General features: G+C 40.8%; 1 protein-coding gene across 1 annotated transcript in view; it reads right to left on the bottom strand.

The window, feature by feature from the left end:
• LOC139478132 (integrator complex subunit 3-like) overlaps positions 1–13738 on the bottom strand; it is a 34329-nt gene that overhangs the window by 8302 nt on the left and 12289 nt on the right. The window contains exons 14-28 of the mRNA XM_071260500.1: positions 13139–13230; positions 11124–11215; positions 10576–10698; positions 9668–9800; positions 9225–9282; positions 6885–6988; positions 6342–6386; positions 6034–6153; positions 5166–5259; positions 4263–4322; positions 3878–3946; positions 2986–3064; positions 2137–2250; positions 1320–1368; positions 392–559 (exon numbers count right to left, since the gene is read on the bottom strand). Of these exons, the coding sequence (XP_071116601.1) occupies positions 392–559; positions 1320–1368; positions 2137–2250; positions 2986–3064; positions 3878–3946; positions 4263–4322; positions 5166–5259; positions 6034–6153; positions 6342–6386; positions 6885–6988; positions 9225–9282; positions 9668–9800; positions 10576–10698; positions 11124–11215; positions 13139–13230 (1400 nt within the window). The remainder of the gene's footprint in view (positions 1–391; positions 560–1319; positions 1369–2136; positions 2251–2985; positions 3065–3877; positions 3947–4262; positions 4323–5165; positions 5260–6033; positions 6154–6341; positions 6387–6884; positions 6989–9224; positions 9283–9667; positions 9801–10575; positions 10699–11123; positions 11216–13138; positions 13231–13738) is intronic.

The raw sequence follows: 13738 nt of genomic DNA, 5'->3' as shown, positions 1-13738 counted from the left end.
ACGTATTCATAATATGATGAACAAAACAAACAAAGCTTGTCAGTGTAGATAATCTTCATTGTGTTACAACTGCAGACAGAAACTGCTCAGTCCTAACTGTGGATCACGTCCGGTCAAAATTTAAGAATGTCCGGACAATACTTTTTAAAATGTCCGGACAGAAAATTTTAAATGTCCGGTAAGCAATATTTTAAACCGGACATTTGAGATTCCCAATCGGACATGTCTGGTGCATATGACGGTTTCCGGACTCCTGGTTATAATACAGCCTTTGGTTCACTTGACAATACACACAATCATTTCACTTACGAGTATGCATTTGTCTTGGCAGGGGGCCACACAGTTTTCAAAAGAAGGGTTCTAATCTGTGACTGCTCTATCTGCAGCTTACCTTTGTCTCTTCTTCGGGGTTCCATTAAACTTTGTAAGTTGTTGGTTTATGAGTTCTGCTAGCCGATCTTCATGTTCCTGGGCCCAGTACTTCAGTATTGATACTGTGAAGAAGTCATTCTTCTTACACTCTCGAACCAGTATTGGTCTCAACAAGTCCACAGCAGGGCTGAAAACAAAACACAGGTCATAGCTACCGTCTTCATTGACCATGCGGGTCAACATGACATCTCAAACAGGACAATGGGCAAGTAGTATTTCATGAACTCAGTAAACATGTTACAATTGACAAACTTTTCATTGTTTTTTTGTTTGTTTAATGCCACATATTTCAGCAATACGACAGCAGCCTGTAAATAATTGTATCTGGACCAGACAATCCAGTTATTGATAATATGAGCAACGATCAACTTTGTCACGGTACAATGACATTCAACAAACCTAGTGATACAGGGCTAGTAGTTTAATAGCCCAAGATGAGTAAAAATCCAGGGGGACTGGCTGTTTTCTAAAAAGATCTAGTTATTTTACATAAACCGCTAGTCTGAAATGATCCATAGACTAGCAACATACGAGTGAGCTTTTAGCAATATTCCAGCATATCATGGCAGTGGACACAAGAAATGGGCTTCACACATTGTACCAATGTCAGGAATCAAACCCCGATCTTTGGCGTGACAAGCGAATGCTTTAACCACTAGGCAACCCCACCGCCCCAGCACGATTTGACCAATGGTTTCACCCCTGGCCACCCAGCCTGACCACCAGATCCATTAAGTCACCTCTTTTGACATGCATTGGTTGGTGGGGACCTATTCTAACCCGGAATACCCACTGGTTACATTTTCATTGAGTGGCATTAGTTATTCAGTGCCAACAACAAACAGAGTCTTCACTTACTGGATTATACATGAGACAATTTCACTCACCTTTCTTGCTTAAGTAACACTAATATACTTGTCATTGCCTCTGCATGAGCTGCAAGAAACGGTCAGACATATATCAGATGAAGAGTCAAATCATGTCTTGAACAGTTTAGCACCACAAGCAGACATCAGACAGGTCAAGGTTTTGCAAGTCTTTACAATAATTCATTTAATCTTCCAAAGTGACTTGTTCCAGTAATCATGGAAACACCGCTACGAGAGAAATCATTTTCTGTATAAAAACAAAATTTGTCTAAGACTGAACAAGAAAATCAAAATAGATATTAGGATTACGATTCATTGAAGTATTCGGTGAATCAACCGTATCCATTCATGAATTAAATTCGATATTCGTGACTACTAGAATCGAATATTTATGTATATGCAAGCATGTGCATTTACACAAAAATATCCCTAAGAACATATTATATGCATAGATTGTCTTCAAAAGACAACACTCCTATACTATTTAATTTGACAGTATTGTTGTCACTGGTTATTGTCGCATTCGAGCAGATACTAGTACCTGGATAAGTGCAGTATATAAATGTATAATATAAATATATTAATAATTAACAAACCATGTCAAATCATTTATGTTGTTATTGCTTTACTGAAAATAACAAAAAAATACATCAGCTGCTGACTTGTTATTGTATTCGTGTATTAATATTCGTATTCATTACCCTATATTCGTGATATGAATCGTATTCGCCTCATAGTGCATTCGTTGCAGCCCTAATAAATAATTATCAAAGTTTTACATGTAATCTATGAATGTGTTAAGACATAAAGAAAAGAATAATAATTCAGCTCTCACCTCCGAATTCTAGTTTTGGTAATATGGGTAGGATGTGTTCGATCTGTATGTTGTGAGACATAATGAGCTGCCACAGGAAGTACTGCTCGATGGTTTCCCAGTCCAGACTTTCATCTGGAGCAGACAAACATCTTATCAACCATCTCTATACACTCTCAGTTCTGTGTAACACTGTATGAACAGTATTTCCATAATGAACACACAATGCCATTTACAAAGTGGTCAAATGTGACAAATGTTATATTTGGGATAACACTTTCATAGTAAAGTACAGATTCTAGTACTTTTGGGGGGTTGAGTCCCATCTGGGATTCGAACCCGAGGCACACAAAGACAGCAATCTAATCCACTTAGCCAGAGAGTCTTCAACAAAAATGAAAGTGAGAGGGGTACACAAAGTATGTGATCTAGACAGCCAGTTGTCAGACTTTCGTTTTTTGAGGAAGCCTCGGTGGCTGAGTATTAACCTCTCATTGGATGAATATTGACCCGTCTGCTAGAAAATAAGATGGTGTCTCTTACGGTTCGCAGTCAAAGTCATTTCACGGTTCACAGCTAAATTATTGTAATGAAACAGAGGACGGATTAAAGACTTTTTAAACCTAAAAGTGAATTTTCATATAACTAAATGAATGATTACTCTTGAAGGGGTAAACATTCGAAAACAAGGACCCTGAAACCCGACCCCTGAGGTGGTCTGACCGGACCATGTCTGCTGGCCCAGGTCCAGTCAGACCGTCGAACTGGTCGGGTCTGAGGGTCCTTGTTTTCTCATGATGACCTCGTCAAGAGTAATTATTTGTATAAACAGCAATATTGCTGTAATTGCACTCTCCATGTTGGACTTACTGAGCACAGAGAGGAAGGTCTCCTTGTTGTTGAACATGATCAGATGACCTTGAAGAATCTGACAAATCAAATCCTGGAGCTGAAACCAACAGGAAGTTGTCAGGAACACTGAGGTGAGGTGAGGTGAAATTGGGTTTAACGTCGCGTCCAAGATTATTGCACTTATATAGCGACGTGCATGTACGTGTGTGTGTTTGTGTGGCTGCTTGTACTAGTCCGGACTGATGCCGATTTATAGTGCTAGCTCACTGAGATACCATGCCGCAGTTTAACATGAATACCCCACTTAGACACAGTATACTGACTCCGAGCCGACCAGTCCTTGTTTTAGCCCCTTAATGCCGAGCGCCAGACAGGGTAACAACAAGTACCAACTTTTAACGTCTTTTGGTATGACGCGGCCGAGGATCGAACCCCGGACCTTCCGCTCTCCGGGTGGACGCTCTACCACAAGACCACGGAGGCGGTCCCAGGAACACTGAGAGTCAGAAGTGAGTCAATCAGTTACTATTACTAAATTACATCAACAATTTTCCAAATAAAGTTTGTTTTCTTTGTTTGTTGTTTAACGCCTGCACTTAGCAATATTCCAGCTATATGACAGCAGTCAGTAAATAATCAAGTCTGGACGAGACAATCCAAGGATAGACATCATGAGCATCGAACTATGCCATGGGGATACCATGACATGCATCAACCAAGTCAGCGAGCCTAACCACCCGATTCTGTCGCCTCTTACAACAAGCAAGCGCGTCTTACATGAAGATTGGGTTGCTGAAGACATATTGCAACCCAGAATTTCATGGGTCTCCAAATAAAGTAAGACTTAGTTTAGTTCAACGTCATTACCTCCATATAAAATTTCCTTATTAAGCTCTTTGGTGATTCCTACCTGTGTTCCATCTATGCAGGACACCAACACATGCAGAAGTTCTGCATTGCCAACAGCAATGGCAGGAAACTGAAGAGAAGATATGCAAAAGTGTTGATGTTGTTGTTGGCTCTATATTGATGTGCATATGCAAACTGGACATACAATGACATTTCACAGTTTGATAGGAAATCTTCTTTACAACCATAACAAATTGAGATTGAGGAAAACAATCCCTCAGTTCAGCAGTCTACAATATGGACCAATCAAAAACACTGCATTCTGGTTATTCTGTTCCGATCATATACATATTTGACCCTTTCAGCTGTGGCATAGTTTATACAGGCAGAAGGGTGTATTAAGTCGAGGTAATATTAACATGATCAACAGAGATGATATAACGTACGTGTGTGTAGACATCAGGTATGAGATATGTAAATAATCGGACATCATCTTCCTGACATTGCTGCAAGGAAACAAACAGATCAACTTAAGCACTGAACAACCACCACTACTATAAGACACTTCATTAAGACAACTACATTGCTGAAAGTGTGATTTCATCCTACATCCCAAAGTGAAAACAGCTTGCTCGAACACCCCCAGAAGTCGGTCCCTATAGAGTCCTGCGCTTGAATTTCCTCTTGCTACAATCTCACAGACAGCATGATGGAGGCTGATGGGAGGCTGGTGAGGCTAACCCGTCATAGCAGGCTAAGTATATATCAAGCAGGAAATACTCATATCCCCCGTCAAAATGACATGTCTGGTTGTGTGCAAAGCATTAGCCCTGCAGAAACGATCACTACCATCATTACCGCAGTCTAAGTCGAAGTCGTTGTAAAGGAAACTTGAAAAATAAATTTTTGAAACAAACCAAACTGTCAAAAGGCATCGGTTCACCACTAGACCTATCTATCTGTCAAGCTTGGTTAAGATATCTCTCATTTTTTCTTAGATATGCTGCAGAAACAAAACGTGACGGACAGATGGACGGAAGGACAGCACCCATTACAATATCCCCCCTCCATTTCATGGTGCATTTAGGCCATCTGATTTCACACTGTGGTACTGACATTGAAGAAAGAAGCACATTGTACACTGTCATAGCACAAGAGTAATAAGTTATTTTTTCCCAACATTTTGGGGAGTAGTTTTTTACAAAATCCTGTATCAAGTGATCGGCCAGTGTATTGTTCCTGTACTATGGTAAATCATGGGTTCAACTGATGTAAAACAAAGCTAACAGATGTAGATATAGAACAGATCCAGATAAATGTTAAAACCATAAACTGGAAAATACACTTACCTTTAAATCTTGTAACAAATATTCAGAGGGGTCTTTTGTATCCATACTTTTACAGAAGTCTTTGTATGTAGCCATTTTTTCTTCATTCATTTTGCTAAAATGAGAATAAACCAGAACAATATCAACACAGAAGTTCCATTGTAGTTCATGTGTCATGGGAAGTTGTGTCCTTACTCTGAATTGACACTGAATAGTGTATAGAATAAATCAGGATTATGACTAACGAGCTGGGAGGAATTGCAGATTATCTGTCCCTGGTGAATGAACGCCGTAAGTACTCACCAAGGGTGAATCACTCATTCACTTCAGACAGATAATCTGCAATTCATCACAGCTGTTATTCTCCAAGCTAATGAAATGCCTAAATGGCACGATGTAGGCTGTTTCAAATCTCGCATACAGTTCCCATCTTCAAAGCAACAACTCTACTTTCCAGGTTTCTAAATCAAACTTACTACATATATCCTCACTTTATTTGAATTATTGAGTGAGTGAGTGAGTGAGTGAGTTGGGTTTTAACACCGCTTTTAACAATATTCCAGTTATATCGGGGCTGGTCAGCTTAATGTGGGAGGAAAGCCCAAAGTGATGCAGGTCTCAGACGTTTACCACTTCGGTGAAACCCACGAGCACTGGTATGGTACTGACAAACCTAGAAAAATAATCGGGGCGAACCGGGATTCGAACCCACAATCAGAGGTTTCTGGAATGCCCAAGGGACGCAACTCTGCACAGCGAATCGTGGCACCTTAGACAACTGGACCACCCGTGCCCCCTTGAATTATTGAGATGCATGAGGTATTAGGAAGCTATTCTGACCGAGAAACACTACATGGGGTTCAATCATGAGTACAGATGGTGTTCTTACCTGACTTTGAGAAAGTACAGCAGATGGTACCCTATCCGGGGCTGCCGAATATACATTTCCCCTAATAACTGTAGTATCGGATGTCGACGCGGGTCCTCCTCCGACATTTGACTTAAAAACCTAAAATATTGATCAAACATTTTCAGCTGCAACATATGAATTAAACAAGAAAAAACAAGCTTTCAAAATAAGCTACGTACAGGTACATATGCTGAAACAATTTGGGCTTTGTTAATCTTGTTTAAAAAAAACTAGAAATTTGTCTTTATATTGTAAAATAAGGAAATAGATTTTGAATCGATGCTTACCTAAACATAACAAATATTGGCGTTCCTATTGAATCTTCTATAGATCTGAAACATAGAAAAAACAATTCAAAGCAAAATTCACACAATCAACACATGATGCTATCTGTGTCCAATAATCTTTCTCCAGTGAGAGGCAGAGTGAGATAGAGTGACTGGATTCGTGTTGGCTTGAACAGAATTACACTATATCACAGCATGTCAGCTTAATGTGAGAGGAATGCCAAAGGTGATGCAGATAGTTTAAGTTTTCAATGCAGAGCTAGATTAACTTTCAATTTAACCACACCAAATTCAATTTGGAACCAAATGAACTGCGTTAAATCAACTTTTTCAGTCAGAGGTGGTAATTGTGAACTGAAAGCTGTGACTGACCAATCACAATCAAGCATTTTTCACAATCACTGTAGAATACATCTGTACAACCTGGGAGACAAGTGACCGAAGTGATGCAGGTTCTCAAACCCCATGCTGTAAGACCAATGTACATAACATCAGGGAGAATATGGCTATCAAAATATGTTTTGTATCAAAACTGTAACTTACTCTTCATCTATCTCCTGAGGAAAGAGGTTCAAGCTGAACTGGGTGCTGAGAATCTGGCACAGGCACACAGCCAGCGGTGTCGCCACATCCTGGTCGAAGTCATCCTGTACAACACAACACACAAGTTAGTACTTCATCCAACTTTCATAATGATCCTTCAAATAAACATCCTTCAAGCCGCAATATGCAAATTACAGCCATTATTGGTCGTCTGTGAACAGTCTAGACCAGACAAGCCATAAGCATCTTCCCGAAGCAATAGAGTCAACTGACTGTACAAGTCCAGTTTCAACTCAAGCCAAACTAGGGCTGGAATTTCTGGGCTCAATTGTAGCGCCACCAGTGGCTATTACGAGTTATGACCCTTCTATGTCCCTCCTATTGACCAATCAGATTGCTACTCTTAGATCACTTGCATTTGCTTCAAACAAAATGGTGGCGCCCAGTGTAGGCGATATGATCAATAATTATCATTATAATAAAATGGGTCTTACTTCACCAAGTGCATGAAATCATGAGAGCACCTTGATTAAAAACATGAAAAGATTTGGAATATGTCGACGTTAACTTGACAGTACACATGCTTTGCAAATCCTGCAATCGACCGAAATCTGCTTTCATTTGGACAATGCATAGACTTGTTAGTCCAGCCAAAACATACATGTAACTCCATAATTCCATAAAGGGTGGAAACTGGACTTGCAACTCCCTTGCCTCAGGAAGATGAGCCAGAAGTAGCATGGACAGTGATCCACACTAACGGGTGATGATGGCACACAATTAGTGAGGTAACAGTGAAAACATTCCTAAGTCATCTCTGATTGCACGGCAGGGTGCTGGTACATGGGTACAGGTATCCTTACAAGACAGTTTAGAATCTGTACAATGAATGAAGACGTCTTTATTCTTCCAATGTGGCGTTTCAGTACAGTACCTTTATTCATTGAAAAAAGTCGCATTGAAAGAATAAGAACTTGGTTTCCTTTAGTCAACTCAGTCTACACACATACAGTTGGATGATCACATGACTAGATGACAATCTAGGGAGGACCTACTCCGCCCAGTTTCAACGAGGGATACAGGCATCAGAATCAAGTGCTACACACAATCACATCCTCAATGAGCATAACAGATGAAATATGCAACTTGTAAGTGTACTGTTTAAGTATATGTTGGGCCACAGTCCCACACTATCCAGCAATATTCCAGCTACGGCGGCCACAGTCCCACACTATCCAGCAATATTCCAGCTATGGCGGCCAAAGTCCCACACTATCCAGCAATATTCCAGCTACGGCGGCCCAAAGTCCCACACTATCCAGCAATATTCCAGCTATGGCAGCCAAAGTCCCACACTATCCAGCAATATTCCAGCTACGGCGGCCCAAAGTCCCACACTATCCAGCAATATTCCAGCTATGGCAGCCAAAGTCCCACACTATCCAGCAATATTCCAGCTACGGCGGCCAAAGTCCCACACTATCCAGCAATATTCCAGCTATGGTGGCCAAAGTCCCACACTATCCAGCAATATTCCAGCTATGGTGGCCAAAGTCCCACACTATCCAGCAATATTCCAGCTATGGTGGCCAAAGTCCCAAACTATCCAGCAATATTCCAGCTACGGCGGCCCAAAGTCCCACACTATCCAGCAATATTCCAGCTATGGTGGCCAAAGTCCCACACTATCCAGCAATATTCCAGCTATGGTGGCCAAAGTCCCACACTATCCAGCAATATTCCAGCTATGGTGGCCAAAGTCCCACACTATCCAGCAATATTCCAGCTATGGTGGCCAAAGTCCCACACTATCCAGCAATATTCCAGCTATGGCGGCCATAGTCCCACACTATCCAGCAATATTCCAGCTATGGTGGCCAAAGTCCCACACTATCCAGCAATATTCCAGCTATGGCGGCCATAGTCCCACACTATCTGGGTGTCATGAAACGCAATTTATCATCCCAAACTGGCTTCAACCGGAGACATCACTCGAGAGAGAGATCATGTGACATTTCCTAAGAAAAGACCATTGTGATGTCATCAGTTTCCATCATGTCACAATCAAAAGACATCACTAATCTCTCTGCTACTGAACCTTTAGCTGTACTATTTACACTCAAGACACCGGTTATAACTGGTTACAACAGGATAAGTTCCAAGAATGATTTTCAATGAAAAATAGAATCTTACACTCGTGTCTTCCAAGCTAAAATATATGAAGACTCTTTCATAAACTCATTACAATATAATTGATCCTGGAAGACACTTGGATAAGGTTCTCTATTCATCTCTATACTGTGCCAGATCTGCAGAGAGGGAAGTACTCCCACCACCCACCTGTTGTATGACGGCCTGCATCAGACGATCAATGACTTCACACTGACTCTCCTGGTCGCTGATAATACAAGAACATCTAAAATTAACATTTAAAACAACAGTTGTAAAATAATACATTGAAATAGTTAATAAAGATTAGGGAAATTACTGAATCATTTAGGGCTTGGTCTGGACACAGTTGTCAAGAGGCCTGGGGTCGGTTCCACAAAGCTATCAGGTGATCGTAACTCCCATACATTTAACATAGACTTACGACTATCATTGCACGATGATCGCTTTGTGGAACCTGCTCAATAAATAACTCACTCTTGTCAATTTGTAAGAGATAACATCTTGACATCTTACAGACCGGGATTCGACAAATATATTGAATACTTTCATGGGGTCAACAAGAACAGTGACAGTAACAAAGTGCACAGAAGGAATGACAGTGTCCAACTTACGTCTCGTTCTGCAACTCCTGCGTGAACCCTTGAAGGTCCTCAGGTAACTGATGAAGATGCTCGGATATATCCACAGGTTGAAAACGAGGTGGCTCGGGTATGGGTTGGAATTTCATTTCTTGCTTGAGCTTACCTGTAAAAATGATTGCCATTTATAGCATATTATCCAGTACAAATATACTAAGTCATGGCATTAGGATGTACATACATACTCTGAAACAAACACAATATTCCAGCTATATGATGGCTGCTTGAAAATAATTAAGTCTGGAACAGACAATCTAGTGATTGATATTCTGAACAAGAGTCATTAGGAGATGACATAGCCCTGCAGTCTGGTGCAATACGGAAATGGAGTTTGGTTACTTATACCCAAACGCGGTACGATGACACGCAATCAATCAAATTAGTGAGTGTATACTTCGTTAGAGATATCACCGCACACAACTTGCATTGTTCCAGCCATCTCAAATACCACTTGGAATGCCTGATAGCACAATGACTTTCCTCCCCATCAAACTCAGGAAAACAGTTTTCCCAGCAAACTATCATATCTAACAATCTTGAGAGGGCTTGCTTGTAGAGGCAGCAATCATTAAATTAGATCTTTGCCGAACTCCCATCATTTTGATTTCAAGCTCATGAGCAAGAGAAATTTGGAGTTGTCGTCAAGATGGGGATGTCACTTCCAGACGAAGATATGGTGGCAAAATGGTGCTGGAGATATATCTTAATAGAATGGAGACATACCAGCCTGGATAGGCTCTGTGGCATGATCCGATGACCCTGCATGGTGAAGGGTTAACCACCATCTAACGTAAAATACAAGCATTTGTTGTAGTTACTGTGAATACACATTAAATTAAAGAAAAGATTGGAAAGTAGTCAAAATCTTGCAGGCAATTTACCAAGAGGAATCTCATCTTCCTCATCACTGAATCTTGCATCTGACAAGTTGTTGTCCTCCACATGATTGCTGCCGTTGTCCAGGTCAATTACCTCCCCTTTCAGTGCTGACTCCTCCTTGGGTGCTGCAAGACACAATCACAGACTGAAGCATGGAAGGCAGTATCAGCACTACAGGGAAATCTTGGCATCAAATCTTTCCTATTAAGTTACTACTCTTGAAGCTGAAATGTCATTTTTGATAAAATGGACTTACAAACTGCAATCAGTGTTATGGTTAAATCTGTTTGTAAGCTCAATTGTCTCATGGTGCTAAACAATTCTCATGGCTTGGAAACCAGTAAGTTGAAAAACCTCAACTGACTAAATACATGAATACCCTCTCCCAGTTAGAGCTGTCAATATCTTCACTTCCATATGTAACAGTATGTATAGTTCAACATTGCTGTTTCTTGATGGCACTGGGCCCAGTAGCAAAGATCTCAATGGAACAACAAGCCATGAGTCTCAGGATTAACATCTTTGAAATAATCACAACCAGCTTCCCTACCTTCTGGTGAACAGAACTCTGCAAATTTGTCTCGTAACAATGTCCGGAGTTCTCGGTCCAGTTTCGGGTTATCAAACAGCGGTGATAAAGACCTGTAATGGTGGAAATAAATGAATGAGTGAGTGAGTGAGTGAGTTGGGTTTAACGCCGCTTTTAACATTATTCCAGTTATATCACGGTGTGTCAGCTTAACGTGGGAGGAAAGCCCGAAGTGATGCAGGTCTCAGACGTTTACCACTTCGGTGAAACCCACGAGCATGGGTATGGTGCTGACAAACCTAGAAACATAATTGGGGTGAACCAGGATTCGAACCCACAATCATAGGTTTCTGGCGTGCCCAAGGGATGCAACTCTCACAGCGAATCGCGACGCCTTAGACGAGTGGGCCACCCCTGCCCCCTGAGCACAGGTAAGATGCTTAAACAAACTAGAAATATAATCAGGGCAAATCTGGAACATGAAGCTACTATCATAGGTTTCTAGCCTGCCTAAGGGATGGAACTCAGCATAGACGTTGTGGCCACCCAGTGTGAGGTAGACACCTCAAGTGGTTTATGAGAGAGTGAGTGAGTATGATTTTATGCCACTTTTAGCAATATTCCGGCAATATCATGCCGGGGGACACCTGAAAATGGGCTTCACACCTTGTACCCATGTGGGTAATCGAACCCAGGTGTTCGGCGTAACGGAGTGGCTTATGAAAAAAATGTCCCTAGATGCTACAATTGACAGAACATTTATGTAAATATGTATCCTTCCCCCAGTCTATGCCAAGAACAGTTGAGGCTTCTAGCCTGGATCATTTTCTAGAGATTTTAATGTGAGTATTGGATTATCAATAGCTGAGCTCACTAGACCAAACAGAATTTTTACTGGACTCGGGCTTCTGACTAGTGGCTAAAGTCACAGACTGCATTCCCAATATTATCTAGGTTAATAAATCCATACAACTGACAGCTAAGTTTTTTTTTCAATATGGCTAATACCTCAGATGATCTGCCATTTTCAGTAACATTACCACCTGGTTAATTTTATACCCTATCACGAACAATATTTAATGTTTAATGTTAGGACACATATGGCTATAGGTGTCTGTGGCATTGGAAAAACCTTTGTCACTGTGCACAGAGGTCGATTTGCCTTGACATGTTCAGAATCGAAAACAGATTCACCCAAAACAGAAGTGTCAATGTAAGCAGTCAACCTGTGTAAGACTACTACCGGTACTGTAAATCATGAAATTAATGCATTACCAACCACTTGACATGTGATCTCACTACTATGATACCAAAAGCAGGAAATTCCAAATAACTCATATTTAAATGAGATAGATTGGGTCACTGAGGAAGGTTGTACAGGTTCCAATTGTTATGACCAAACTACTGGTGCTGCACGGGACACAGCACTTTCTGTCTGTCTGTTTGTTTGTTTGTTTGTTTGTTTAACGCCAGCTATATGACGGCGGTCTGTAAATAATCGAGTCTGGACCAGACAATCCAGTGACTGACATCATGCACATTGATCTACCTCGTTGGGATACAATGACATTCATCAACCAAGTCAGCGAGCTGGACCAGCCAATCCCGTTAGTCGCCTATTACGACAAGCATGGGTAGCTGAAGACCTCTTCTACCCCGGGTCTTCACGGGTAACGTGGGTGAGCAGTGTTCTTGTCATTATAAGATTATAAGGTTACCAAGAAAAAAGATGCCATTATACACAGCTGGCGACTGCCATAATAGCTTGATGAACATCTGTGAACAAACTGACCATACTTGAGGCAGAATGTGGTGAGAAGCATGTTGTTTACTGTCATCTTTGTTACAGATGTCAACATTTCCAACGCGCAGTGAACCTGACAAGAATATATTCCAGTATGTCCAGATGAAAATGCATCACTTCATTCATTCTGGCACTGGACACATTTTCCCCCAACTTTCTTGCTCGCATTAATTTCATGATTACAATAATCAAGACCATTGAATATACAACGTCTTTCAGCATTGATACTCACTGTAAAACTCTCTTCTCCAGTATTGTTTTTAAAGATGTGAAGATACCCTGTCGAACTTGTACCGATAACATGGGACAGTAATTAGTCAAGATCTGCAACAGAAACATGTCCTGTTACTGATGGCACTGGGGTGTGGGTGGGTCAGTGAGATTGGCATCACAGTGGGTGACACTAAGAAAGGTTTCACATGTTGCAGGCATTTGAGGATTGAACCAAAACAATGGCTACTGATGGTACTGGGACGATGAAACATATTTTCCAAACTTTTATAGATAGAGTACAGAGTTACCGAATCATTTTCATCTGTAATAGAATGTAAGTATATACTGTCATAATGATAATAAAACTTTCTCAGAAAGAAATGTTCTTTACAAATATCAGAGCTCCAGATAAGCTGCGTATCTGCGTAAAATACGCATCAGAAATGCAGAAATATGCAGTAAAATAAAATCCAAGCGTATCAAATACGCAACGAACATTACAGATACGCTACAAAAATAAACATGTGCGTATCATCAAAATATTGTGAAGTAACCCTGCGTATTCGATTAGCAAATCAGCAACTTATTTTGAAATTATAAACAGGTATTCTGTCAACCT

The sequence above is a fragment of the Haliotis cracherodii genome, unplaced genomic scaffold, assembly GCF_022045235.1.
Source record: "Haliotis cracherodii isolate W230 unplaced genomic scaffold, xgHalCrac1.p SCAF_1, whole genome shotgun sequence".
Lineage (NCBI taxonomy): Eukaryota > Metazoa > Mollusca > Gastropoda > Lepetellida > Haliotidae > Haliotis > Haliotis cracherodii.
This window is presented reverse-complemented; position numbering and strand designations above follow the sequence as displayed.